The sequence below is a fragment of the Canis lupus genome, chromosome 3, assembly GCF_003254725.2.
Source record: "Canis lupus dingo isolate Sandy chromosome 3, ASM325472v2, whole genome shotgun sequence".
Lineage (NCBI taxonomy): Eukaryota > Metazoa > Chordata > Mammalia > Carnivora > Canidae > Canis > Canis lupus.
In genome coordinates, this window is record NC_064245.1 from 61,418,089 (window position 1) to 61,446,011 (window position 27,923).

General features: G+C 55.5%; 4 protein-coding genes across 14 annotated transcripts in view; 2 read left to right on the top strand and 2 right to left on the bottom strand.

Moving 5' to 3' along the window:
• Window positions 1-185: 185 nt before the first annotated feature.
• On the top strand, window positions 186-19,841 carry NOP14 (NOP14 nucleolar protein). Its single transcript, XM_025437458.3, has 18 exons — window positions 186-533; window positions 3,639-3,773; window positions 4,253-4,394; window positions 5,077-5,219; window positions 5,709-5,843; window positions 6,583-6,705; window positions 7,473-7,604; window positions 8,403-8,670; window positions 9,582-9,712; window positions 10,205-10,290; window positions 11,281-11,416; window positions 13,717-13,818; window positions 14,256-14,409; window positions 15,824-15,983; window positions 17,572-17,719; window positions 19,086-19,213; window positions 19,347-19,502; window positions 19,681-19,841. Exons 1-18 carry the CDS (start codon window positions 339-341, stop codon window positions 19,778-19,780), a joined length of 2,574 nt encoding a protein of 857 aa, XP_025293243.1. The 5' UTR covers window positions 186-338; the 3' UTR covers window positions 19,781-19,841.
• LOC118354169 (translation initiation factor IF-2-like) lies at window positions 19,652-21,870 on the bottom strand. The gene is made up of 3 exons (XM_049107703.1): window positions 21,647-21,870; window positions 20,634-21,388; window positions 19,652-20,065 (listed from the first exon to the last, which is right to left on the bottom strand). Exons 1-3 carry the CDS (start codon window positions 21,868-21,870, stop codon window positions 20,037-20,039), a joined length of 1,008 nt encoding a protein of 335 aa, XP_048963660.1. The 3' UTR covers window positions 19,652-20,036.
• Window positions 21,541-26,049, top strand: MFSD10 (major facilitator superfamily domain containing 10). Of its 5 annotated transcripts, XM_035714181.2 has the most exons (13): window positions 21,551-22,120; window positions 22,210-22,306; window positions 22,514-22,617; window positions 22,953-23,111; window positions 23,194-23,355; window positions 23,624-23,732; window positions 23,834-23,945; window positions 24,118-24,226; window positions 24,325-24,415; window positions 24,543-24,590; window positions 24,671-24,760; window positions 25,209-25,364; window positions 25,786-26,049. In XM_035714181.2, the coding sequence occupies exons 1-13, from the start codon at window positions 21,869-21,871 to the stop codon at window positions 25,788-25,790; spliced, it is 1,494 nt and encodes a 497-aa protein (XP_035570074.1). In that variant the 5' UTR covers window positions 21,551-21,868; the 3' UTR covers window positions 25,791-26,049. The 5 variants fall into 5 exon arrangements, with proteins under 5 accessions (XP_035570076.1, XP_035570073.1, XP_035570074.1 ...); XM_035714183.2 differs by lacking the exon at window positions 25,786-26,049 and having other exon boundaries at window positions 21,541-22,120; window positions 22,546-22,617; window positions 25,209-25,744; XM_035714180.2 differs by lacking the exon at window positions 25,786-26,049 and having other exon boundaries at window positions 21,545-22,120; window positions 25,209-25,744.
• Window positions 25,905-27,923, bottom strand: part of ADD1 (adducin 1) — an 86,730-nt gene continuing 84,711 nt past the window's right edge. For 6 of the 7 annotated variants that reach the window (XM_025437452.3, XM_025437451.3, XM_025437450.3 and 3 more), the window contains one exon: window positions 25,905-27,775. In XM_025437452.3, the coding sequence (XP_025293237.1) occupies window positions 27,408-27,775 (368 nt within the window). In that variant the 3' untranslated portion in view covers window positions 25,905-27,407. The remainder of the gene's footprint in view (window positions 27,776-27,923) is intronic. The other variant, XM_025437453.3, reaches the window with a different exon arrangement.

The window sequence follows — 27,923 nt, forward strand, 5'->3', positions numbered from 1 at the left end:
CGCCGCCTCCTACTAGCACAGCGGCCGGCTCCCTCCAACGGCTTCCCAGCAGAGGGCGCCCGAGCGCTCCCCCCGCCGCCGCGCCCTGAGGGGGGTGCGGCGCCGCGCCGCGCAGGGCACTACCGCTCCCAGAAGGCCGTGCGGCGGGAGGAGACGACGGCGCGTCGGGCGCGCGCGCCCTGCTGGGAGTTGTAGTCGCACGACCGTAGGCGCGCAGGCTCCTGGCGAGTCGCATATACTTCTCGCCGGCAGGTTCTCGCGGGACGAGGGCGGAGCGGCTCCCGGGTTCCCGCACGCGCTTGCGGAGGGACCCGGCGTCGCGGCCTGGGGGCTTCGCCATGGGGAAGGCGAGGCTGGCGGCGTTTCGCCGGAAGGGCTCCGGGGCCCCCGCGGGGGCGCAGAGCGGCCGCGCGAGGCCCAACCCCAACCCGTTCGAAGTGAAGGTGAACCGGCAGAAGTTCCCGGTCCTGGGCAGGAAGGCGCGCCACGCCGTGGGGCAGCCCGGGGTGTCGCGAGCGCGGGCCGTCCAGAAGGTAAGGACTGCCGGGGTCTGGGGCGGCGAGGGCGGGCGGGCGGTCTGGAGAGTGCTCGCCGGTCAGGACGGGGCCGGTGGTGAGGACGGGGCGTGTGGACCGTGGGTCCCCTGTGGGTCGTGACCCCTGTGGGTCGTGACTCCCGCGAGCTGAGCGTGAGTCACCCCGATCCTGTGTGCTGGGGGGGGACGCCCTGCAGCCCTGTGCGCCGGTCCCTCGGTGCTTCTGGCATCTGTGCGCGCAGTTTATGGCCTGTTCTCTAGGGGACTTGGAGCCTCTGGTCTAGGGGTGGTGCATCTTTTTCTTTGCAAGGTGGATATGCCACAGATGCTAGGAGAACAAGTGCACCTCTCTTTCCAAGCACAGCACCCTGTCCCTCGCAGGAAGATTGAAATGCCACCTGTGTGTTCCCAGCCCCAAAGTATTCTGTGCCTTTCAGGCTCCGTATAGATGGCATTCCGCATTCCATGTGCAGCTTCTGAGGCAGGTTTTTAGGTTTAACAATATTTGTTGTTACTATAAGGAAAGCACATTAGTGCCCTATTGAAAAAATTAAGGTAGGTGGAAAAGTTAGGGCACAGAAAGGACCTACGTTTCCCAAGGACGCAGCTAAGGGCTGGGTTTGCATGCGATTTGAAGGAGAAGCCTGAAGCGCCCAGAGAACTTCAGCTGTAAGCTCCCTCCAACTGCTGGGAGATAAAGGTAAGGGAAGACTTGACCCCTGCCTTCCAGGGCCTGCACTTATGTGATGCCATAGTTTGCAACAAGCAGGCCATCTTTGAACTGACAAGATAGACTCAGCAGCCGGTGATGAGGCCGGTACAGCATACCCCAAGGCAGGTGTGGGGACCGGGTGGCCTGGGCTCTAGAGCAACCATGTTTGTTTCCACTAGCTAAGTGTTTTCTCATATCCAGAGCAAGGATAATGATATCCTTCCTTTCCCTAGTGGTCATTTAAGATTAAATAAAATGGCATATTTAGCACATAGTAAGTTGTCTAAACACTAGCTATTATTCTTAAACTTTTCAGCTTGTCATTCTCAGACTCCACAATCTGGCCACAACCTGTTGTCCTTGCTTTGCCTCTTGCAACTCAGCTTGTCCAAAAGGTCCTGTCTTATCCCAGCACATGCTTTGGTGGCCAGCACAAGTCACCACTTCTGATACTTTCCCAAGCCCCACAGCCCAAATAGGGCCAGTTGCTCACACTTGTAATACCTCCTGCTCTGTGCTGAAGGCCTGCGGTGAATGGCCTGGAGGCCTGTGTTGATGCCTCCTCTTGTCCCCAGTGCTTTGGGGGCTCACAATCAGGATATATAGTATATAGTATATAGTGTGTGTGTGTATGTGTGTGTATATATATACACATACACACACACGTATATGTACCTACATATATATATATGTAGTAAGAAAGCATATGTGATATATATAATAGGAAATACAAATAACAGGAAAACCAAGAACTTTTTCATAGAGGGAGTCACACTTGAGCTCGGAAGGGTGAGTAGAATGTTACTGGTGGGGACAGAGGTACCTTGTCCCCTGTTACGGAGTGTGCGGCACTGCCTGGGGTGGGAGAGCTCAGAGCTGTCCAGAAGGAACTCAGGTCGTGCAGGGCAGTTAAAGCATGTAGTGTGTGTCAGGGCAAATGGGGCGGCAAGATGGTCCTAGTCTTCTCGCTGGTGACGGGCCCTCAGAAGTAAATGTGCTGTCCCATGTGTCTTCTCCGATCCGTGGCAGCACTTTGGGTAGCACCCGCCTGCGTGGTGATACTACAGGTGTGATCCCAGTGCCATCCTGTGCTGGCTGGGCCTCCCTCTTCTTGTTTCTCACAGAAGTGGTGAGATAAGTAGAGTTAATGTATCTGGGATCCTTCCAGTGGAATAGATGTTTTATCAAGAAACGTCTGTTGAATCCCCACAGCCAGCCTTTATGAGGGAAGTACTGGCATTATCCCCATTAATGCATGAGGAACCAAAACAAGGAATCATTCCAGAACTTTCTTTAGGTCAGGAGTAGGGGAGCTGAGACCCAAATCCAGACTTGAGTGTGTAACACACAACAAACACTACCTGTCCCCAGCTTTGTCCTGAGCCACCTTGTGTAAACTCTTGTGATCCCGTAGCAGCAGCCAACGGGAGGTACTATTGCTATTTCCCTCTTACAGGTGCCCCCCAGAGTCCGAGCCATCACATTCTTGATTGTATCTCCTAGGCCCCACACATATGAATGACCACGAAGGTGCCCTGGGCAGTGGTTTGGGGTCACATAACCTTTAGCAAGTAGACAAATGTGCAGATCTGGACTCCAGGAGGAGCAAGGATCGACTGTACAGATAAAGGCATCATGTGACAGAGAAAATAAGCAATTCTGCTACAGTCCATGTCTGTAATTGGTCATCACGTTGTTGTTGACGTGCTCGGCTTCTGTGGTAACTCCTTGTTCATGTTTCCCTGACTCTCAGCTAGAACCACAGCGCTTCTGGTGTCTACATGACTGAGCCACTTCTTAGTGCTCCTTTGTTGGGCTTTGCTCTGATTGCTTTTGATTTTCTTTTTTTGTTGTTGTTTAAGATTTTATTTATTTATTTGACAGAGAGGGTGAGCAGGGGAAGGGGAGGACGGAGAGGGAGAAGTGGACTCCCTGCTGGAGCAGGGATCCCAATGCAGGACTCCATCCCTGGACCCCGGGATCATGACCTGAGCCCAAGGCACATGCTTTCCTGATGGAACCACCCAGGCATCCTGCTCTGATATTCTCTAACCTATAGTGCTGGACACAGAAGTCCTGAGGCACGCTCCAGAGAGCCTCCCAAGCCCCAGACACAGTCCTCTCTGCCTTCATTGTATGGTAACAACCCCACTTCCTCTGTAACTGAGATCTGTTTTTCCAGCCAGTAGATGAGCCCTTTTTTTGACTGTTGGTTTCAGTGGCCTGTAGGGCATACAGAATGGCCAGGTGGCGATGGCATCCTACAATTCAGTGGAGCCCTTGTGTGTCCCCTTGTGGAAGCATTTCTTCTTGAGGGACCGAGATCACCAAGCCATCAGAGCTCAGAGTTGCCAGGACCAGCCTGAGATGTCTCTGTGATCTGTTTTCCAGCGTACCCAGACATTACTGAAGGAATACAAGGAAAGGGATAAGTCTAACGTATTCACTGATAAGCGCTTTGGGGAATACAGTAGCAGCATGAGTCCAGAGGAGAAGATGATGAAGAGGTTTGCCTTGGAACAGCAGGTATGCTAGACAAGGAGAGGAGGGCCTTAGGCTGTGGTTATACACAGAAGTCAGGCGCAAGAAGGTGGTTGCCCCATTGCTCACCTATACTTGGGTGGGCGCTCCCCCCAAGGTCCAGTGGGCCAGTGCTCTACCCTTGTCTAGCCACCAGCGGGGTGGAAAGGTATGTTAACTGGAACACATGCAATCATGTGTCCTGGGAGTCATTGACCAATGTGCGACCCATGGCTCGGTTGGGTGGAAAGCAAGTAGATTGTGGAACACTGGCATGATTTCCCAGTGGCTTTGGCTGGCCCATTGATTCGTTTACCTTCTGTGGGTTCTGTTTATATCTGAATCATTGCTCAGATGACCCAGAATCATCTTATGTGCTTTGGGCTAGGTTATCACATTATACAAATAGTGGGAAAATAACTGGGCTTTGCCATTAAATGAACGTGGAAATTTTAGGAAACTGATTTTTCTCCCTCTTCTGTCAGCGGCAACATGAAAAAAAAAGCATCTACAACCTCAATGAGGATGAAGAATTAACTCATTACGGCCAGTCTTTGGCAGACATTGAAAAGCATAATGACATTGTTGACAGTGACAGTGACGCTGAGGAACGAGGAACGCTATCTGGTGAGGGCTGGGGGGCAAGGGGACAGTCTACTCCTGGTTACTTTCTTCCTGTCCTTCCTGGAGACCCAGGAAGACGTGGGATACCAGTGTCACCGATCATTAACCTCTCAAGTCATTGCACACACACACAGGGTTCTTTGGGTATTTTTTCACTTGAGAATGTTCAGAAAATGTGTATGTGGATAGGCAGCAGCTTCTGCAGGCTGAGAACATTCTCACATATCCGTTATCTTATTTGAACTGCCCCTTCAGCTTACTTTACCCAGGAGCTCAGAGAAACAGCGATTTGTCTGACCCCTGCATAGACTCTTGTGCATTCTCCTGCACCATGTGATCAGTTTGGGCAGAATGTTTGTACTAACAATGTTTACGGTTCCTTAGTCTTTATAACTGTGGAACCAATCGTGTTAGTTGGGGGGCGGGAATAATATTGAGTTTCTTCCTTATAGATGGTAACAAAGCAGATTAAATTTAGTATCAGTTACCATTCCCATACAGCTGGGTGTTTCTCAAGTGCTACTGCTCCTGTGGTCTCCTACAGCTACTGTGTGTGAGAGTTTTTTCTTGAATATGGAATTGGTTCTTGAGATTGTACTCAGATAACGGTTGGTGAGTGCTGCAGGAATGGGTAACTGTGCCAGCATCTGGCTTCACAGATGTGTTTTTTGCTCTTTGTCTCCAGCTGAGCTGACCGCCGCCCATTTTGGAGGTGGTGGCGGGCTCCTTCATAAGAAGACCCTGCAGCAGCAAGGCGAGGATGAGGAGAAACCAAGGTCACGCAAAGAACTGATTGAAGAGCTCATTGCAAAGTCAAAACAGGAGAAGGTGCGTTAGTGCTCCCAGTGGGGGCCTCCATCACCAGAGACGCTCATCAAAACAACTTTTGGCCTTTTTTTTCCTTGTACAATTTTAGGCTGTATTTAACATTTTCTGTAAATTTAAAAGAAGCATTCATTTTGAATAGTAGTATTTTAAATTTCATCACGTGTACTTCTTATGGTCTGTTGCGTTTGGGGGTGGGGGGACTTGGGGTGTTTTTAGCTAGTTGATTTTTGTATTTTGACGTGTTTTATGGTCTTTTACTACCAGTAAACTGCTAGGAGCTTCTAGATGCATGGTTTATAGCAGGAAATTAGTTCTGTGTGATGAGATTCTGTAGCTTCCATTTTTTTTTTAAGATACTGATTTCTCACGGTATCTCTTGTGCCAATACATTAAGTGTTGACTCCGTTGAGCATGGCCTGGACATGAGTGGGGCTGCTCGCTTGTGGCTCAGCACTAGTAGCATGTGCCATGTCTGTTCTCTTTCCCCAGAGGGAGAGACAGGCACAGCGGGAAGGCGCCCTGGAGCTCACAGAGAAGCTGGATCAAGACTGGAAAGAAATCCAGACCCTGCTGGCTCATAAGACACCCAAGCCTGAGAATAGGGACCAAAAGGAGAAGCCCAAGGTGGGTATTAAGTTGACTTGACCTTCCTCTGGGGAAAAGGTGGAGGCCAACATCTCTCCGGACCTGTACAGCCACTGTCCTTATCTCTCAGCTCCTGTGTGTCACGGGGAACTTTTCATGTAGCTGTCTTGATACTTGTAATGTCCACATAGAGCTACACAAAAAGGGACTTCAGTTTCTACTCCTGGATAATTAAAGGAAATGGTTGTTTGTGGTTGAGAAGTCCTTAGATTGGGGGGCGGAGGGGCTTCCTCAGGCGGTGTCTGAATTTTCCTGTTACGCATCTGTACATCCATATATACAGTTATTTTTCTCTCCAAACAGTACTTGATTCCTACCACATTCTTTTTAGTCTAAATTATTGGAAAAGCTGCATTCACCTGCATGTCTGGCTCCTAGGATTTTACCAGGTGGCCGTGTCATGGGGTGAGGTGTTCACCTTTGGGGGTTGCTATCACTGTTCCTGTCTCCTTCACCTCAGCTTGTTTTGTGGGCTTAATGCCTAATGAGCAGTGTTTAGTTTTGATAAAGCAGGTATGTTTTGAGAAGAGTTTCTCAAAAAAATCCTATGTGACCTTAAGTGTCCTGCAGATCAGAATGGCTTTCTTTCAGGACAGACTTGGGTACGATTTGGCTTCCTCCTTCATGGTGTCCAGATGTTACCAGACATGCAGGAAGCTGCCTGTACAGATCGTTTTTTAAAAAGACTAAAAATGAAAAGTTTCTTCTTTCTGCCCAGCCTGATGCGTATGACATGATGGTTCGTGAGCTGGGCTTTGAGATGAAGGCCCAACCCTCTAACAGGATGAAGACGGAAGAGGAACTGGCAAAGGAGGAGCAGGAGCGGCTCCAGAAGCTGGAGGTATGGGTGTGGCCATGGCCGTGATGGTGATGTGGGGCGCCATGGGATCTATGTTTGAGGCCTGCCTTCTCCATCTTTGAGATGGGTTGAGATGTGTTACTGTATCAAAGGGATCTTCTTATTCTATTTAAAGTTTATATTTATTTTACTATAAGTGCCTGTTTTTTATTATAAAAGCAAGAAAAATGCAGCTGATACCCAAAAATACCAAATAAAAAAATGTTTGCTCTAATCCCTGTACCTTAAAACAACTGCTAACGAGACAAGGCACCGTCTTCTCAACGTTTCTCCTGTGCCTTAAGAAAGGGTTTTAAAGTTTCATTACATTGAAACAAAGACAAACACTGACACACTGCTCTGTACCTGGCCATTTCTCCGGGCCCATGGCCTGTCCACACACGGCAGCATCCTTGAGTGCCTGGCTTGGCCATGCAGACCTTGCTGTGGTGGCTACTCTCTTCCATGGCTGCATCGTGGGGAATGAAGTCTGCATGGTTGAGCCAGAAAGACCTTAGAACAGCCGGCTTACCTTCCTGGTGGCTAGAACACACTTGTGCCGCAATACTTGTTTCCATTTGTTTCTGGGGCGGGGAGTGTCGCATGTGGCGCTTCTCCTGGTACCTGCAGCCAGGTTGAAGCTGAAGGCGGAAAGCGGGTTCAGAGCCCCTTCACGAGTGTGGCCTGGGGGAGGGGAGGAGCGCATGCCTCCTGCCACAGGCGCGCAGTGGCACAAGCACCACAGGTGGCTGTGCTTCATTCCTATACAGGCTGCGAGGCTTCGGAGGATGCGCGGTGAAGACATGCACGGTGATAGTAGAAAACCGAAGCACCTGTCCGCGGACGACCTAAATGACGACTTTGTTCTGGACAAAGACGACAGGCGCTTGCTTTCTTACACGGTAAGAGGTTTTTCCTTCACTCGATGGCTTGCTCTGTGAATCCCAAAGCAAGGTTTCTGGTGTGGAAGAGGTTCATCATGAATGGAATGTACTTTGCATCCGGGAGTGCGAGGTGGGTCCAATACCGTGGCTGTGGACTGGCCAGGCAGGCTACCTAGAGGAGGGCACCCCAGCCTTGTGCTATGTACTTGTGTGCTCCCATCAGCCTCTTTGCTCATAAGTGTGTGGTTATCTGCAGGCTTGGCAGGGCCTTTGAGGGAGCAAGTAAAATAATTGAGTTTCTAAAACTTGCTGTGAGGACTTCACCCTCCTCTCTTTAGCATGAATCAGCCCTGTTTCAGGGTGGGGAAAGAGAAGGAGGCCAGGCACGCTGAGCAGAAGAGGATCTGAGGGAAGAACCAGGTGCTCACAGAATGCCAGGTTATTTGGCAGGAGAGCAGTCATCCACCTCTGGATGTGGCCCAGACACCGGGAAGCCCCCACTGACTTGCTGCTCCCCAGCCCCAGAGCCAGTGGTGGGAGGCTACAGACACAGCTGCTGGTGCCTGTGGCCACCAGGGCGCCTGCCACAGCTTGGGTCCCACTGCTCCACGCAGATGCTAAGCTTTGCCTAGAGCCCTGGAGCCCCGGCGCCCAAGATCAGGAAGCTGTGCCCTGGCCTATTGGCAAGGCGGGCCCGGAGCTGGTGTCAGTGGGTGAATGCCACACTCACGGCTTTGCCCCAGGTGTGTGCAGCATTTCCATGTCGTTCAGGGTGCTCCCCTGGGTAGTGAGGCCTGTGGTTCCCCCATTCTCCAGGATGGAAAGATGAGCGTGGAGGAAGAGCAGAGCAGGGAAGCCAGTGACGGTGAGAGTGAGGAAGATCACCACGAAGACCCGAGTGACGAGAACCTAGAGGAGAGCAGTGACCCAGATGGGCACTCAGACCTGGACTCGGACACAGAGACCGAGGAGGACTGTGGGCGGCCAGACACAGAGCCCCGGCTGGCCCCACAGAAGAGGTTGGCCAACAATGGCCACAAAGCTCGAGAAGCCGCCAGAAACGAGCTGCCCTATACATTTGCAGGTAGACAGACACTGGGTCTGCTTATGCGTTGGGATAATCTCTGTGACCTGGCTATAAGTCTGCCTCTCTGGGGCCACCTCAGTAGAGTGGAGACTGAGGGTGTGCTTCCAGGCACATGGACATGTGCCCACCTACGACGTCAGGGCTTGTCACTGGCATGGTCTGGCATCTGGCCAGAGTGTTAGCCGGCCTTTGTTGTGTGACTGCAGGCAGTTTGTGGGCTGAAAGCAGAACAAGGACAACACACACCTTTCCACTGAAGGGTACTGTGCTCTTTCCATGGCCAGCCTTTTGTGGTGGAAACCCATGTGGCTGCCACAGAGAGCCGGGAAGGGCCTGGGAGACTGGGGAGTCACCTGTGAGGCTTCCTGTGTTCAGACCTGGGCTCTCATTTGACCACATGGCACCTTACAGTGAACGTTGTGTGTTGTGTTGTCTGGTGTGTGTAGAAAAATCATCCAGTTATAGCAAGCAGTCCTAAATTGTCCTGTGACTTACGGTCACTTCCAGAGGATGAACTAGCAAGAGAGGCTGGCTTCCCTGGACATGGCCTGCAGGCGGTGGGGGTCTGGGTGGTTCCTTCAAACTCATTCTGAGCCAGCATGAACACTGAAACCAGCACCCTGCTGCCTTGCTCCCCACATGCTGGCGGTAAAGTCCTTCCTCGGGTGCTACGTGGTCACTGGTAAATAGTCGTCCCACTGCACCTCACCCCCAGACATGCCAGAGCATACATTAGGTCTACCAGCAGTGGTCATGGTGGGAGGTGAAACATGTTTGTAGAATACACGTGAAATTGTCTCTTGGGGAATTACTGTCACCCCATTGTTTCGTTTTTAATCTCTGTGTTCTCAGAAATGTGATTCTCCTTTTGAATGTTAACTGTGGAGTGTGTTTTGCATTTCTGACAGCCCCTGAATCCTACGAGGAGCTGAAATCTTTATTATCAGGAAAAACGATGGAAGAGCAGCTATTAGTGGTGGAGAGAATTAAAACATGCAACCATCCAAGTCTTGCAGCAGGAAACAAAGCAAAATTGGAAGTACGTACATGTTGCATTGCATGTTGGGGGGTGGTGGTGGTGGCAGCGGTCTGTGTCCGGACGCTGCCAGTCACCAGGTGCGCGCAGTGACCCAGGCCCAGGAGGAGATGCTGTCACCCTCACCTAGCAGAGGAGGGACACCGAGGTGGGGGCGGCGGGCCTGTGGCTTCTCTGGCCCATGCATGGCAGAGCCAGACTTTCAAGGAGATGAATGACTTGGAGCGCCTTTTCTCCTCAGCAAGCGCTGCCCGCCTATGAATGAGGCGCAGTGCTGGCCACGTCCTTGGTCATGTGAAGACCTGTGTGCTGTCTGCCCATCTGCAGAAGTATGTACCCAAGCCCTCCTCGGCCTGCAGTCAGCGTGTTCCTAGCAGTGGCCCTGAGGCGCGTGTGCACTTGTTTTAGCCAGAACAGGGAGACAGCACCTTGTGTTCCTGTGATTTTATTCTGGGGGTCAGCACTGAACTCTGTTCCCAATCCATGTTCCTGCAGAAACTGTTTGGCTTCCTTTTGGAGTATGTTGGAGATTTGGCTACAAGTGATACCCCAGACCTCGGAGTAATTGATAAGTTGGTTGTGTAAGTAACGATGGTGGTTGACTGGAATATGGGGCTGCATTGAGTGACTCTTATATTGGCAGTCGTAAAACCATGTCTCAGGGTTAGCACAGTTGACCTTGTAAACGGGCACCACGGCATACACGAGCCACAGTGATTTCAGCGGTAATGGCCCCCCTCCGCCACCCCGGAGACAGACCTGCTGTTAACTGCAAATACGTTGACTTTATGACAGTTGAACATGTCAGACTTGTTCATGCTGTTTGGAAGCCTGTTTTCTGGTTCATTCAACAATGAAATCTCAAACTATACTCGGACAGGCTGACAGATGTTTGGGGTACATGGTAGACCGTGTTCTGTTACTGCCCAGAGACCTGCCCACTCCAGGTCCGTGCCTCAGTGGAACCTGACATCTCATGCTGCGAGCGTCAGGGAGGGCAGTGCCTCCTATCTTCCTGTTCCCACCCTGCCCAGGGGCAGCTGAGCTCTCGCTGCACCAGAACCCCTGTAAAAGCAGAGACTGGAGCATGGCTCCCAGCCTCAGGTCAGCTGGAGGTGGTGTGGTGAAGGGAGGGTTAGTGAGCACCAGGACTCATAGGGGCCTCCCTGTGGCCAGCCACATATTGCACACCCCTCATTCCCATGCCACCTTCTGCCAGCACAGCAGTGCTTTTGAAGGACCAGTGAGTTCTTGCGGATGGCACGTTGGAACCGTCTGCTGACTCTGGCACGTAGAATGTGCTCCTTGCGGCATTAGGCTTCTACTATTGCTGCAGAAAAGTTACGGCTTCTTAGGATTGATATAAAACAAACACTATTAGAAAGATTATCTGATTGCCAAGAAGGCCAGCCAGATCCATAAGAGAAGTGGAGTCATCCAGGGGGTTCCAAGCTATCTTGCCCACTCAGTAGACAATTTAACGGGAAAATGGTGAATGGGAGGTTGGGAGCCTTTTTTCCTAATTGCCTTATCTGAAGTCATTTCCCCTGACCTGTGTTTCTGATCAACAGGCAATTATATAATCTTTGCCAGATGTTTCCTGACTCTGCAAGCAACTCCATAAAATTTGTCCTACGAGATGCCATGCATGAGATGGAAGGGTCTGTTGAGGCCAGAGGCCGGGTGGCGTTTCCGGGCCTGGACGTGGTGAGCAGGGACTTGGTCTCAGGCTCCAGGGGCCAGTGCTGTCAGCTGCCCAGAAGGGCTGGCTGAGTACAGGGGCACGCAGTTTGGTGGGTTCGCCAGACCATAGAGCCTCCAGATTGAGCTGGAGAACAAACGGGTACAAGGCGGAAAGAATTGTTTACTTGCCAACAAGTAACTGAAATGTTTCATAAAAGAGGGAGCTCTGGGCTGATTCCCCATGAGTGGAGCTGTGGTGGGTGGCCTTAGTGGCGAAGAGGCTTTAGGGCAAATAGAATGAGTGTGTTGGTGAGGACCAAGCCCACACAACGGCTCTGCCACGGACTTGCTGAGGCACCTGAGCACCCCTGAGGGCTCTGGCAGCTTGTGGCAGCCACAGCCACTTCGTCCATGTTGGTGACCGTGAAGTGCTTGCTCAGTCTGTCCAGTGTTCTAGGGTTTCTGCAGAAATAAGAAGGAGTGATTAACAGAAACTTAAAAATACCGGGTTTGCGTTCCTGGTTTTCATGGCCTCCTCAAAGCAGGATCGGACCAGTGTCCTTCAGCTGTGGCTGGTGACTTTCCTTGTAAGCCTCAGCCCTCAGCAGACACTCCCCTATTTAACCGCTGTAGTGGCCTGTTTTCCCATGGTGTGCTGGTGCAAGACCGTGCAGCAGGGCCCATCCCAGCCCCCCGAGGACCCACGTGGTCCTGGCCTCTTGCCTTATCTATCATCAGAGGCAGTGGTCGCCTCTTGCCCTGGAGACCTGCCATGAGGATTCAGGAGTTAACATGTCACACAGCCGTCTCACAGCTGGGACTCAGCAGCCAGTATGTGGGAACCATCACTGTCAACACTGCCCTTTCAGTGGACACATGCGGTCCGTGACGGGCAGAGTGAGGAGGAGCAAGCCGGGAACCAGGCGGGCCATCCTCTCCTCTGCCTCCCCAGGCCTAGTGTTCTCTGGGATCACAGGGTGGCATGGAGGGCTCTGTGGAAGGCCCTCCCAGCAGGTTGGTGCTAGACCCCCTGCCAGGAGCAGGAAGGAGGACGTGAGGTCTCCCACATGACATTTTCAAAGTGGTCCAGTTTTGGGAGTTCAGGGGGGATTTCTGTGCCTTCAGACAAGTTGGAGGGCCTGCAGATCCTACAGAGCCGGGGTGCAGGGCCGCTATTCTGCTCTGAGAACCAGCCCCTGTGGTGCCTTCTGGATGGGCGGCCTGTGAGTGCACCTGGCCTGGGTCATCCCTGAAAAGTAAGGGCCAGTGGTTGTTGGCTTCTAAGCCCATCATCTCCGGGGTAACCTTCCGCTGCCTGCAGCCGCATTTGCAGTTCAGTCCCAGGGGTGCAGGCCGGAGTTGTCGCTCACACTACGGACTCAGTGTGTCCATGGAGGGAGCATGTTCTTCCTGTTTCCGACGCTTGTCCGCACGGCTTCTCCTGCCCCTCCCCATGCCACAGCCTTGCCACAGCCTCACCCAAGTACCCAGCTTTTCTTTACTCATTTGAGAAAAAAAGTAGTGGTCTGTGACATAGCCTTATAAGCCTGCATTTCTCTCATCGTGAGCCGAGCCAAGGATGTTCTCATGTATCAGAGGAATTTGTTTTGGCGAGTAGGTCTTGCTGTGTCCTCTGCCTGTTCCTGTCAGGCTGTTGGGGGGCTCCTCAGGGCTTAGCGGGTGCTCGGATGAAGTCTGGTGTGGGTGCGGTGTGGTGGAGAGAGCTTGGCCATGCCCGGCGTGTGCCCGCAGGTGGCCGGGGAGGCGCTTGGGCCACCAGGCCGCCATGGAGGTGGGGTGTGTTCAAGTCTACAGCCTTTCCCCATGAGGGCCTACAGCGGGTTTGCTCCTGGGCCCTTCGTTAGGCCATGTTTTTTGTTTGTTTTTTTTTTAAGATTTTATTTATTCATTCATAGAGACACAGAGAGACAGAGACAGAGAGAGAGAGGCAGAGACACAGGCAGAGGGAGACACAGGCTCCATGCAGAGAGCCCGACGTGGGACTCGATCCAGGGTCTCCAGGATCACGCCCTGGGCTGCAGGTGGCACTAAACCGGAGCTGCCCTGTTTTGGTTTTTTTGTTGTTGTTTTTTTTAAGATTTTATTTATTCATGACAGACACACACAGAGAGAGAGAGAGGCAGAGACACAGGCAGAAACAGAAGCAGGCTCCATGCAGGGAGCCCGATGTGGGACTTGATCCCGGGTCTCCAGGATCATGCCCTAAGCTGAAGACTGCTCTAAACCTTTGAGCCACCAGGGCTGCTCTAGGCCAGATTTTATATTTCATATCTCTAATCTGTGTGGTGACGTTCCCTTTCTAGCTCATTTATTTGAAAATTGCTGGGATGTTATTTCCAACCTCTGATTTCTGGCACCCTGTCACAACGCCTGCGCTGGTGTGCATGAGCCAGCTGCTCACCAAGGTATGTCCTTCCCTGTGTGTGTGGCTGGCGCAGCTGAGCGAGCCTGGGGGGTGTCACTATCTGGGGCCAAGCACGGGAAGGCCTCATCAAAGCGGGTCTGGGAAGATAACCCAGAAGTGGCCCCAGGTAAGGTTGGGGAGGGGTTGATACCAAAAAGAGCCCTTCAGGTCAGTGGTGACAGCAAGTAAGTCTGGTGTGGGTCTCTGTTGCCATCCGCTTCAAAAGTCTGGCATCTGACTGGTGCACGCTCAGTGGCACTTGCAATGCAGTGGGTCTCCTCAGAAAGGCAGGATGCTAGGGCCAACCCAGGCTCTTGACCTGGTTTATGCCCACTGGACCACACTGCCGCATGGGGCCATAGCTCAGTCAGGAAGCCAGTGCAGCCTTTGAGGATGTTGTTCCTGACTGCTGACCGCAGCCCGTGCTCCCAATGCCAGTGTCCCGTCCTGTCTCTGCACGACGTGGTGAAGGGCCTGTTCGTGTGCTGCATGTTCCTGGACTATGTGTCTCTGTCTCGGAGGTTCATACCTGAGCTCGTGAATTTCCTCCTTGGGATCCTTTACATTGCAACTCCAAACAAGCATGGCCAAGGTGAGTGGTTCAACAGAGCTTCTCCAAGCGTATATTTTCCCTGCGTGTTTACAAGTTGTTGGTACTTGTGTGGAGAGCGTGAACGTGGGGAAGTTAGACAAGATATCTGAAGCCCCACCGGCCAGAGTAGCAGCCTTCCTGTCCTCTGCAGCTGTGTGGATGCCGCCCAGGAGAGAGCCGGGTCCTGCTGGTCCATCCACCACGCGACCAGTGCCATTGGTGCCTTGTCCCCCAGATGTCCACTGCTTACTGTCAGAAACATGTAAAACTTCTCAGTTTGTTTAGATTGAAGTGATAATATGTTGAAATAACAGTTTTACATCTTGGGTTAAATGAATACATCATTAAGACCTATCTTTTATTACTCTCTCATATAAGAACATTTACACTTAGAGTGGCCGTATTGTGTTTCTAGTGTACGGTCCTGTCTGTGTAGTTTCTAGAGCGCTGGGAAATTTGGAAGGAGTGACCGTCAGAAGCAACATTGTAATGAGGAGGAGTTCCAGCATCTGTCAATCTTCTAGACTGTCCCGCAGGTCTTAGGTCCCCTGCCTCCCTCTAGCAGCACTCGCGGTGCAGACACACTCACTTCTTCCCTCTCGGGTTGTCTGGGCACCGCTTGGTCTCCGCCCCTTGCTGTTTTGTGTCCATAGGATCACTTTTCCTGCCCTAATCGTACATCGTGTGGATCTGGGCAGGGGCGGGGACTTCAGCCCTGGCAGCTCTTCCATTCAGGAACCTAAGCACACTGTCTGTCCTACTTCTCTTGAGACCTCATAGCAGACCCTCCTGCACGCAGCTGATGCGCCCCAACTCACTGACCCCTGTGCCAATGCGGCTGTGTGCTAGGGCCAGGGCGGCAGGGAGTAGGTTTGGAGAGGTGCGGTCATACCCTGAGGACCTGTCAGAAATGGTCGTAGCTCAAGGCCAAGTGCTGCAGCAGAAAGCCCTGGAGGCTGCAAGTGGCAGGCAGTGGGCTCGCCGGGTGTTGGCCCTGTGTCCCTCTCCCTCCACCCTGCCACCACTGGCTTTGCTGTGCCCGGAGCAGACTGTGCCTGGCCAGCCCTGCCTGCTGCCTCGGTTGCTCTTCTGGGTGGTGACAGGGTTAAGTCCTCTCTGCTGGCATCCACCGTCTTCTGGGATAGGCCATCTCTGACTGGGTTAACTGTGCCACCTCCGTCTTGTTCTCTTTTGTCTCACGGGTGTTGGCTACTGCCTGTCTCCCTCACGAGGTCAGGCACCTGACCCTGTGCCCTCAGTCACCCCTACAGAAGCTGGAACCCCACTTCTGTGTATTAAAAATAGGATGCGTGTGTCAGCAGTGAGCCTTCTAACTGCCTCACCATGCAGAGCCTGACCTGTGAGCCCATGATGCTCAGAGGCCACCTCTGTCTTTGTCTTGCTGGGACTTCAGGTTACACTCTGGTGCACCCTTTCAGAGCATCTGGGAAGAACTCAGAACTGCTCTTGGTTTCTGATGAAGAGGACACAGCCACATGGCAGAGGACAGGCCTGTCCCTCCGCTGGGCAAGTGGACTGAAGGCCCAGACTAAGACAGAGGCCAACCACACCAGGTAGGTATAGGGCCTGCAGCACCTAGGGGAGCGGGCTCAGTATCCGGCCAGCCTGGAGCTGGACACACCAGAGTCACTGTTGCAGATGGTAGATGTTATATGTGGGAGATCCTCAAGACTACAAAAAGCTGTTAGATCTAATAAATTACTACAGTGAAGTAACCAAGTACAAAGTCAGCAAAAACTTGCATTTTTATACACGGTGAACAGTTTTAAAGGAAATTTTAAAATTTTATTTATAACAGCATCAAAAAGACTAAAGCATGGGAATTAACCAAGGAGGGAAAGTTCATTGAGATTACAAGATCTCTGGAGGCTGTGAGGGACCTAAGTGGACCTAAGTGCGAGGAAGCACAGCCTTGTTCAAGGATTGGAGGACTCCCCTCCAGACACTGTCCTGCTAGGAATTCGGTTTTAGCACGTGAATTTGGGGGACACACATTCAGTCCACAGGAGGGCTGGGGCTGTTTGTCAGAAATCCCTTTGTTCTCTGATTTTTTTAAATTATGGATGACTTGAAATATTCTCTGGTTGTAGCAGAAGACACAACAGAAGGTTTACCATCTTAATCATTCTTAAGAGACCAGTTAGTGGTTTTCAGTACATTTACACCCTGGAACAGCCAACACCACCATTCATCCCCAGAAGTCCTCACTTGTAAGACAGATTGTATACCTGACACGTGCTCACTCCCCAGCCCCTGGTCCCCCACATACCTTCAGTCTGGAGGATCTGTCTTCTCTGGGGCCTCCTAGAAGTGGGGTCACACAGTCTCCGTCCTTCCGTGGCTGGCATATTTCACTTCATAACACAGCGTCTTCCAGGTTCACCCCATTCTAGCAGGTGTCCGAGCATCCTTCCTGTTTACGGCTGAATAACGTTCCATCATACGGATAGACTATATTTTGTCTGTCCATCTGTCCATGGACACATGGGTGCTCCTGTGTCTTAGCTGCTGTGAACATGGGGGTGCAGGCATCTCTTCAAGGCCCTTCTTTTCATCCTTAGGGTATATACTCAGAAGCTTTTCCGTGCACTATATTACCTTAGATGCTGTCAGCGGTGCACAGGGGTCCTGCATCTTCCATGTCCTCATCAGCATTTATTTCTTGTTTTTTTAACAGAATTTCTGAGGGGTATGAAGTGTTAACTCGACACGGTTTTAATTTGTATTCCTCTAGAAACCAGTGCTGCTGGCCATCTTTGTGTCTTCTGTGGGAATGTCTGATCCGGGCCATGAAAAAAAAAAAAAACTTTCCCAGGATGTGTGCATTATTTTTCAAGATATGTCTGCTTGATTTTGCAAATAGTAATTTAAAAACTTAAGTTGGAGCCACTGTTTTCAGGTTGTTGCTGTGTTTTGCACAGCGGCCCTCTCTACCCAGGATACGGGGCACTTTGCACGCCTGATACTATGAGCCATTGGCCATTGTGGGCACTGCGCGTGGGCAGATGCTTAGCTTCCTGAAACACGGTGTTGGGTTTCTCAGCACTGCATGTTAGCCAAGATGATTGGCTCCAGCAGTGACTGAAGGAGCTGGTCTCCTTCCTGCTCCCGGCCCTTACCCTGGGTGTCACCCTCTTGCAGACTATCCTGCTTGGCAGTGTGTGTGGCTCTGGTGAAGCACTGTGTGCTACTGTACAGCTCACTGCCCGCCTTCCATGACATCATGAGGCCACTCAGGGCCCTGCTGACGGAGCACCTGGCCAACCGCACTCACCCCCCGGAACTCCAGGTGAGTCCTGACCCCGGAGCTCCTTCCAGAAATGGGGATCAGGTTAGTGGGCCTTCTCGCCTTGAGGTCGCAGCTCTAGAAGTTATGGTGGTGGGACAACCGAGCCCAAATAACCGTTCTCTTGGATGGACTCCGGCTCTTCAGTGTAAGAGCCGCTCCACAGCTCTGTGCCTGCAGCCAGGGCGGCAGCTCCAGATCCACGTCCCCCCTGGGCCTCACAGATTTTCTGAGGACAGTCCCACTGTCCTTCACAAGGTGATAGGAACAATTAAAGGATGTTCTAAGTTTGGCCTGAAACTCCCATGTGTTTGTTAAACAGTTGTCTTGGGCTCCCTCCGTTCCCTGGCACATCTTTTACTTGTTCCGACGCTAACATCCAGGGCCTTCCCTGTATGCCCCCTCCCTACCCTGTCTTCTGCCAGAGGGGGTGTCGGTGCTATTGGGACACAAGGCCAAGGCAGGACTGGGATGCATGAGGCCAGACGACCTGGCATGCTCCCCAGCCTGCTCTGACCCCCTCATCTGGACACTTTACACTTGCCCTTCCCGCTGCCCAGAATGCTATCCCTAAAGTCATGTCTCCTTTCCTTACTTTCCTCAGGAGTAAGGGTCCCGCGGGATTTGGGCTGGTGGAGGGGCCGTGATGGTGTTCCTGGACCACAGGTGGGCCGAGCTGGCCATGCTCTCCATGTAGTCCCCTTGGAGACCGGGCTCTGGCCCTCAGAGGCAAACGTCTGGGCAAGGGGTGCAGGTGGCTATGCCTGTGATGCAAGCAAGCTTGAGTTCCAGGATACACTTACATGAGGGAAAAGAACAGAACCGTCAGCAGGTTGGCTTCTAGAAAGTTTCTCAGAAGCCCAGCCAATTGTTTCTTCTGGGAGCCACAGCCATGATGGAGGTGCCTTAAACCTCTGGTTCTGTTGGTCAGACCATCAGGTCTTGCTCCGTGCCCATAGCACAGCTCCCTGTGGGCTGCCCCTGCACTCCTGGCCGCCCCAGGTACAGGATAGGCTCCCATGTGTGTCCGTGAAGGGGAGTCATTCATGCCCATCGTGACAAGTTTCTCTGGGAAAGGCAATTCCACTATGCGCTAGATGCTGAAGCACTGGCTGTTTCTACTCCTCAGTGCCCCAGGAGCCTTCTAGAAGGGCGTCAGCAGGTCTGTACTGCCCCCAAAAGTGTGAGCCATCCTGCAGTGCACAGGCCCCCCCACCTGTTGACGAACCGCTGGGGCTCCCTCGTGGCCACACCCCTGTAAAGCAGAGGCGGCCATGGGCCCAGAGGGGCGAGGCAGTGGGCGAGTCTGTCTGCTCTCCAAGGCGTGCCTCTTCCAGCCTCAGTGTCTCCGCTCCCCTCCGCGTTTCAGGAGCTGTGCCAGAGCACGTTGAGCACGCTGACCAACATGGGAAAGCAGAGCCAGCGCTGCCGGCCGCTGGTCTGTGAGAAGAGCAAGCCCGTGCCACTGAGGCTCTTCACCCCCCGGCTGGTCAAAGTGTGCGTGCCAGCCCCACTGCAAGGGGCCCAGTGTGGGGTGGGTGGGGGCAGGGGGAGGGATAGCCTTTGGGAGGCAGACAGCAGGGGGAGGCAGGTGGGCTGGCCCCCTGACACTGGCTCCCCACCCCTCCAGCCTCGAGTTTGGAAGGAAGCAGGGAAGCAGCAAGGAGGAACAGGAAAGAAAAAGACTGATCCACAAACACAAGCGTGAATTTAAAGGAGCAGTCCGGGAGATCCGCAGGGACAACCAGTTCCTGGCACGGATGCAACTCTCGGAGACCTTGGAACGGTGAGCGGGCAGTGGTGGCAGGTGTCCCTAGGGTGACTTCCGGGCCCAGGTAGTCACTGCTGTGTTCCCTGCTGTGAGTGCCCTGGCCCGTGTGGACATGAGCTGCCAGTGGGTCATGTGGGGAAAAGGACAAAACATCCTGCAAAACCTAATGTAAAAATGATTTATTTTTTTTAAGGGATGCGGAAAGAAAGCGAAAAGTGAAACAGCTTTTTAACAGTCTGGCCACTCAGGAAGGTGAATGGAAGGCTCTGAAGAGGAAAAAGTTCAAAAAATAAGTAGTTTCACAGATGAGGCAGGAAGATGCCGAGCCCTGTTAATAAAGGCTGCCGTCCTGTGCACCTGGTCTCTTCCCTGGCCCCACTGGCCCCAGTGTGCTCCATCATGTGCAGACACACCCCGTTAATCCCCATGTTTGGGACTGAGAGCAAGGACCTGTTCTGTCACAGTGACGTCTCATGAGGCACTCGAGTCTCCTCTGCTCGGCAGGTGACACAGGCAACGCGGGGCTCGGGCTGGTGGTGGGAGCCAATGTCACACAGCACATGGTACGCCGAGCAGCCCTGCAAGAAGCCAGTTGCTGGGGTCACTGCCAGCCACAGCAGTGACCACAGAGACTTGAGGATGAGCCAGAATGGATGTGGGGGCCAGGAGAGGGTGACCTGACTGCGTGGTGGGGAGAATGGGGAGCTTGATTTTGGACAAGTTGGGGGGTGTGGGAATGCAGAGTATGGGGCCAGAGTGTACCTGCGGGGAATTGGGGCTGAAGCTGAGCTTGCCCACAGCAGCCTTGGGTCTTGAGTAAGACGCCAGAGCCATGCCTGCCAGGTGTGCGGCTCCACAGGTCGGAAGGTCCTGTCACACCCACGCCCCAGGCGGGTTCAGCTCATCCAGTGAGGCCTGGCCTCCCTTACACAGCTCTTGCTACCTTTTTTTTTTTTTTTTTTTTTTTTTTTTTGAGCTCTTGCTACTTTAATTCACCCAAGTCCCTGGTCCTGGACTCTTGCCCAACGACCAAGTGGGACCAAGTGGGACCAAGTCAGATGCTGGGGTGTCAGGTCCACGAGGACGGGATGTGCCCACAACTAGCCCATAAAGCCCCCGTTTGGATCCCGTATCACCAGAACATACCACTCTGCCCACGCTGGGCCTTTCCCCAAGCCCACTCCAGACGTAGTTCTTGGAAATGTGAGTATCTGTGGAGCGGCTCCTGGAAGCCCTGCCTCCCCGCCTTGCAGAAGGGAGTACGCAGGATGGCTTGTGGAGAAGGTGGTGCGCCCTGGGCAGCTCCCCGCAGTCTGGAGTCCTCCGTCCTCCACCATCCCAGATGGGAAGGTAGCGCCTCAGGGTAACCCACAGGCCGCTGAAGAGGGAGAGGCTCAGCCGGAAGGAAGAGCGGCCCGAAGGTCCTTCGGTGACAGCGGTTACCTTGTGGGCGAGGGTGGACTCCTTGGCTCTCCGGCAGCGTGACTATGATCTTCAGGGTTTTAGTGCGGTGTGTGAGGGCCCAGGGGACAAGGGGTGGGCGGGGGACACACGCACTTGGAAGCCGAGCCAGCTTCCCCAGGCTTGCCGTGACCTCCGGGTCGGCAGGGTCGCAGGAACCCCGGCAGCCAGGTCCGGGGTGCAGACGGAGGCGGCGAAGGCGCCGAAGGAAGTCGTTGCTACAGAGCGGGGAGGACACGGGGGGCGGGCGGAGGGCACCCCGGGAGCGGCATCCCGCGAGCAGCACCCCGCGAGCAGCACCCCGCGGCCCCGGGCGCGCCGGCCGGAAGGGGAAGCGGACGCCGTCCCCACTTCCGGGGCGGGGCGTGGTCAGCGGGCGCCCCGCCCCCGGGCCCGGCGGGCCATTCCGCGTCCGTCTCCGTCCGTGTGTCCGTGTCCGTCTGTCCGCCCCGAGCGTGCGACCGCGGCAAGTGCAGGGCGGGGCTGCCCCGCGTGCAGTGCGCGCGCCACCGCCCCGCCCAGGAGGGAGCCGGGCGGGGGCCGGGGGGCGGGGGCCGGGGGCCGGGGGCCCGGGCGGGGCAGGGGGAGGTTTCCGGCGGGGCAGGTCGGGGCCGGGGGACTGGATCCCGGGGTGTTCGAGGCGCAGGCGCCCGCACCCCCGCCGGGGCCAACCTCCGCGCGGGCCTCAGTTTCCCTGCCCGCTCCGCACGGGGCCGTGGGGTGGGAAGGTGCCCCGGGGCCGCGATGCCCCCATCCGGCCTCCTGGGACGGTTGGCATCAGTGGCTGCGGTTTCTTTGCGCAAGTCCGCAGCCTGGTTTCCTGCTGCCCGGGGTCGGGGCGGGGGCGCACAGAGGGACCCCTGTGTTGGGGAGAGGGCGCTCCCGTGAGGGTGCTTGCTGGCCGCTGGCTGCTTGGGGGCATGGTGGGTGCTGGGGACCAGAGATGGCTCCATGAAGACTTGCCCCCACGTTGGCCAGGCGGGATCCCAGCAGCCGTCATGGGCTGGGGAGCCGGAGGCAGCTGCACCCCGCGCCCCCCCATCCACCAGCAGACGCCTCAGGACACCCGCGTGATCACTGTGGTCTTCCTCGGCCTCCTGCTGGACCTTCTGGCCTTCACTCTGCTACTGCCCCTGCTGCCAGGACTGCTGGAGAGCCACAGTCGTGCCCACGTGAGACCTCCCCCGGGTCCAGAGGCCTCGGGACTCCCAGGATGGCTGCCCACTGCCCCCAAACCCTATCACACCTCCATGTTCCCCAGGACCCCCTCTATGGCTCGTGGCAGCGAGGTGTGGACTGGTTTGCAGCAGCCATCAGGATGCCAGCAGAGAAGAGGTACAACAGCGTCCTGTTTGGAGGTACGGCCCCCAGCCCCGTGTGGGGCCCCTGTGATCCTGCCTGGGCTCCGGTCCTCCTGCTCCTGGGTGCTGTCTGCTCCCTACCCAAGTGCTGTATCCACTCGCTGTCAGGGCGCCCCAGCCGGCTGGGGAGTGCAGGGCCCACCCCAAGTGATCAGACTTTTGGGAACAGACTGTCGTGGTGACCAGAATGTCTATTTCTCACAGGTCTGATTGGCTCCGTCTTCTCCTTCCTGCAGTTCCTCCTGGCACCACTCACGGGGGCAGTCTCTGACTGCTTGGGGAGGCGCCCCACGATGCTGCTGTCCCTGGTATGTGGCACCCAAGACGTGGGAATGTGCAGTTCTCTCGCCCACCTGGCAGCCCTCTGGGGAGAAAGGGGGTTGGCTGCTAGCCCCTCGTTGCCCCAAGCCTGGGTGTGGTGTGGTGTGTGTGGGTGTGGTGCTTGAGGTGCAGGTGGCTTCTGTGGCTAAGCCAGGCTTTCCCAGAGCTGCTCCTGCCACCTATGGGGACAGTAGGGACCCTGGGCGCTCCAGAACAGGGCAGTGCCCCAAAGGTGTTACCTGGGTTTTTTGGCCCCATTCTGGGCCCCTCCCAGCTTCAAGTGACCATACCCACCCACCCCATGGATGCTTCCCCGAGGCAGACAGGTCTGGTCGTGTCGTATGCCGTGTGGGCCACCTCGAGGAGCTTCGCAGCCTTCCTGGCTTCAAGGGTGATTGGGGGCATCAGCAAGGGGAACGTCAGCCTCTCCACAGCCATCATCGCTGACCTGAGCTCACCTTCCGCGCGCAGCCGAGGCATGGTGCGTGCAGGAGGTGGGGATGAGCGGTTGGGGGTTCCTTGGCTGGGGCCTTCCTGCCTAGCTCAGGTGGCCCTCTTCCCAGGCAGTCATTGGGGTGGCCTTCTCGCTGGGCTTCACACTGGGCCCCATGCTTGGTGCCTCACTGCCCTCGGAGACAGTGCCCTGGCTTGCCCTGCTCTTCGCGGTCTCCAACCTGTTGTTCATGTTCTGCTTCCTGCCAGAGACGCTGCTTCCAGAGAAGCGGGTAAGGTGGGACCCAGGAAGAAACCACTGTCGGGTCCTAGGGCTGGGGGCTGGGTCATGTGGGCACGCGGGGATACCCATCGTATGCACCAGTCCCAGATGCCAGGGGAGGCTGGGCTGTTCTTCTCCTGGTGTGCAGAGGCTCAGGGCCACAGAGCCTCCCGAGGCCCCTGCCAGGAAGGCCTGGCAGGTGGACTGGAGCCCAGGGCGGGAGGTCCTGCCCCTCCCAGGCCACCTGGCAGGCCTTTCCAGTCCCGCCCCCATCCCAGGCACCCTCCATCACCCCCGGGTTCCGAGCTGCTGCTGACCTGCTCAGCCCCCTGGCCCTGCTCCGATTCTCAGCCGTGACTCACAGTCAGGACACACCTGCTGGAGACAGTAAGGAGTCACCCCCCTTCACGAGGGTGGGGTTGTGGCTCCCTCTAGTTGCCATCGTCTGGGCTGTGGACCCCTGACAACCAACCTCCACTGCCTGCCAGGACTCTGGAGCCTGCGCCGCCTGGGCCTGGTGTACTTCCTCTACCTCTTCCTGTTCTCGGGCCTGGAGTACACGCTCAGCTTCCTTGCCCACCAGCGCTTCCAGTTCAGCAGGTAGGGCTGCCGAGGCCCCTTGAAGGACTTGACTCCCCCGCCTCCGGGGGGCCATCCCCCACCGTCTCCCTGTCCTGCCCCTCCCACCCCCTGTGGACTGCAGGGACCCAGCTGTCACCGGGGCTCCCTGGCTTCAGCAGAACTGAAGCCCTCACGGCTCCCCCACTCCCAGCCTGCAGCAGGGGAAGATGTTCTTCTCCATCGGCCTCAGCATGGCTGCTGTGCAGGGGGCCTACGCACGGAGGATCAGCCCTGGTGGGGAGATCACAGCTGTGAAGCGGGTACAAAGCTCCCCCGGGAGAGGCGGGGGGCAGGCCGAGTCCCAGGTTCCACTGGAAAGCGTGGGGGTGGGTCCTGACCCTGCTGCGCCCATCTGCAGGCCATCCTGCTGCTCGTGCCCGCCTTCCTCCTCATCGGCTGGGGGCTCACACTGCCCGTGCTGGGCTTGGGGCTGCTGCTCTACTCCTTCGGTGAGTGGGCACCTGGTGAGAGGGCCAGGGTGGACACAAGTGGGAGCCAGGGGCCAGGCGTCCAGGGTCACGGCCCCCCCTGGCGTCTCCTGTGGGCTGACTTCCACCTCTTGGGTGTCCCCGCCAGCTGCCGCCGTGGTGGTGCCCTGCCTATCCTCCGTGGTTGCTGACTATGGTGAGAAGCCCTCCCCTTGCCCGAGGCCCCTGGGTGGGAGGAGGCAGCAGGAGCCTGATGGCCTCCCTTCTCCCCCAAAGGCTCAGCCGGGCAGAAAGGCACAATCATGGGCACACTGCGAAGCCTGGGCGCCCTGGCCAGGGCGGTGGGACCCATGGTGGCTGCCTCAGGTGAGGGCCCTGGGACAGCACTTCTGGGCAGGCATGTGCCCCAGGGGGTGGGGCCGGGCCTGGGGGCTGTGGGCCCAGGCTGGGCCCATTGACCGCTCAGGCCATCTCTCTGGATCTCTGCAGTGTACTGGCTGGCGGGGGCCAGGGTCTGCTTTACCGTGTGCTCTGGCCTCTTCCTGCTCCCCTTCCTGCTCCTGAGGAAGCTGAGGCCTCCAGCCCACACACTCAAGGCCGAGTAGCTGAGCCAGCCCTGCCTGCCCAGAGCTGGGGGACAGGAGGCCCTGGGCCCCCTCCCTGCGCCCCTCTCCCCCCTGGCCCAGCCCCAGGGTCCCTGAGACACTCCTAGCCCCTCCCTACGTGCAGACGTGCACAGCCCTGCTGGTTGGGCTGGGAGCAGTGACTCCAGAACCTTCCAAGCTTTCTGGGGGCTTTTCTCTCGGTAACACAGGTGTCAGCCAGACCACTGGATGGCAAAATAAAGCAGCTATTTTATATCCAGTGCCTTTCTCCAGTACACTGCTGTACCTTGCCACCCCTGACCCCAGGGGCCACCAGGCTCTTCCTGTATCTGCTGCCATTCTGCAGGAGGAGGATGACAGAAAGGGTGGGACACAGGGCCCTCCATGGCTGGGCTCAGCATACATGAGGCAACACAGGGGCAGACCGGGGAGGAGGGGCCCCTGTGCCAGGCTCTCGCCATCACAAGTCCTGCCCTTGCCTGAGAAGGGCAGTTCTGGGCTGCAGGGTCCTCCCTGGTGCAAAGCAGCAGTGTTTGATCAAGAAATAAACACTTGGTGCAGAGCGGGGATGGGTCCACCTCGGTGACACAGTCAGTTGAATGTCTGACTGGATTTCAGCTCAGGTTGTGATTTCAGGGTCGTGGGATTGAGCCCTGCATCGGGATCTGCACTGGGGTGGGGGTGGGTCTGGAGATGTCCAGTCTGCTGGAGATTCCCTATCCCTCTGCCCCCCCCCCCCACCACCAGTGTGCTTGCTCACTTGCTCTCCCTCCCTCTCTCTCAAAGCTTAAAAAGACACCTGGGGATCCTTTTTGGGACTCAAGGCAAATTTCTGGGAGTCCTACCTTAAAGGAGCAAAGAAAAGGAATTAAGATGCAAAACTACTTTCCCAGTTTAGACAAGGAAACTGCTTAAAGAATTTTATTTGTGAGTAAAACATGTTACAGTGAAGGACACAGGACCCGTCCTCCCAAGCCTGTGTCCATATATGCGACTAAACTTCATGTTGTGATACAAAGAGTTAAAATAAACTACAAAAGTGAAATGAAAGTCATTGCATATGTGGGACAAAAGGAAGGGCTACAGTCCATGGTTAACTGGAGGACAGGGCGAGGGCAGAGAACCTGAACACCACCGTGGCAACAACATGATACACCAGAGAAGAGCGTCGCCAGAAAGCTTAAAGCAGCGGTCAGCGCCATGCAGCCAGCCTCAGGTCCTGCTTGGGGGCAGGAGCGTGGGGCCCAGGTCTGGCACCAGGTCCACCAGGGGCCCCTCCCCACGTGCGAGGAGGAGGCTTGCCAGTGCCTGGTCAGGCTGGCACCAGGTGGCCCCTGGAATGGGTCACCCACTAGTTCCCACTAAGCAGCTTCACGTGATTTTTTAGGAATCTCAGTGGAAATTTACGACATCCAACAAGGAGAGCCAGGCATGGCTCCATGAATGACTAGTGTAAGAAGTTGGGGAGAGACCACTGGGTCCCCTTCTACCTTGAGCTACCCTTTCCCAAAACCAGGAGATCTTTTCAGGCTGAGTTAAAGAGGAGATCCCTTCTCAGTTCCAAGCCCCCGCCCAAATCAGTGAAGTGCATTTTGCTGCACTCCGTGGCAGGCTATAGGGAGAAAACTAAAGCAAAAAGTGGCCAATTCATGTTCATGGTCAAAGATGTAGGATGAATTGCAAATCTGAAAGAAAATTCTAGAAAGGACTCTTCCCCCTCTTAATGTATCTTCCCCATGACAGGAGAAATCTAGAGACCCCAGTGAGTGAGAAACTGGGGGCCCCTTACCTTTGTTTCCGGCCTCAGGCCAATCAGACCATGCACAAGGCATGTCAGGTATACCCAGCCCTTTGCTGCTAGGTCCCCGGCTCAGCCCGAACTCGCTTCTCAAAGGCCATCAGGATACCCTGGACTGCTGGCAGGCACGGAGTGCTTTCCCAAGACTGAGGCTCTAGCTGCGAACAAAGTGAGATCACAGAGCAGGTAATGCCAGCAGGAAGCTCCCAGTCTGATTCGGTCACCTGAGGCCTGGGGATGAAGGGGAGCCTAGCACACACACAGCATGGGGTACTGCACAACAGGAGGGAGGGCAAGGCCAGGGCGAGCAGGGCCTCCAAGTGTCCAGCCAGAAGCAGGACGTGCGGCCCCGGGGGAGAGCCCGGCCCCTGAGGTGCAGGTCCCAGAAGGGCACGGTGGACGCTGAGGGGCCGTGGAGGCTCGTCTCTCCCAGCACCCGCCGCACACGCCCAGGAGGTTAGCACCGGTCTACGTGGGGATTTGGTCACGCCGTGAGGGGAGCACTAGCTATGTGGAGGGACGGGCTGTTTGCATTCCGTTACACAAGAAGACAGAACATGAGACACAATCGGGGACAGTCTGGTGGCATTGGTGTGTGCAGGACGGGCCTTCAGGAGTCACTCCTCTTCTTGCTCTTCTTCAGAAAGGAGGGGGTGCGGAATTTCTTCTTCTTTTTGGAAGGGGACTTGCCCGGAGATCCATCGCTGCCAGGGTCCACGGCAGCCCCCTCCTCGGCAGCTGGAGAGGCAGCCTCTTCGGCCACCTGGGCTGAGGCTGGCTCAGGGCTGGCCGCCACGGGGGAACCAGTGGGGCTGGGAGGCTCGCGGGCTTCACTGAGTGCCTCCCCCTCCTCTTCCTCCTCCTCCAAGGTGGGGAAGCCGAGCACTTCTGAAGGCTCATCAGGGGACAGGTCGGGGAGAGTTGGCTTGAAGGTGGCAGCATCACTGTCCTCTCCGGAAATGGGCTCCTGTGGCAGGTCTGGTGGGCAGGGGGCGAGAGACAGGGCTGAAGAGTGCAGTGGGACAGGGGCGGCCCGGGAGAGGCAGCGCCCCACAGAGACGGCCGCAGAGCTGGGCTCTAGGGGCTTCTACTGCAACAAGAGTGAGAAACTTTGACAAAGGACTAC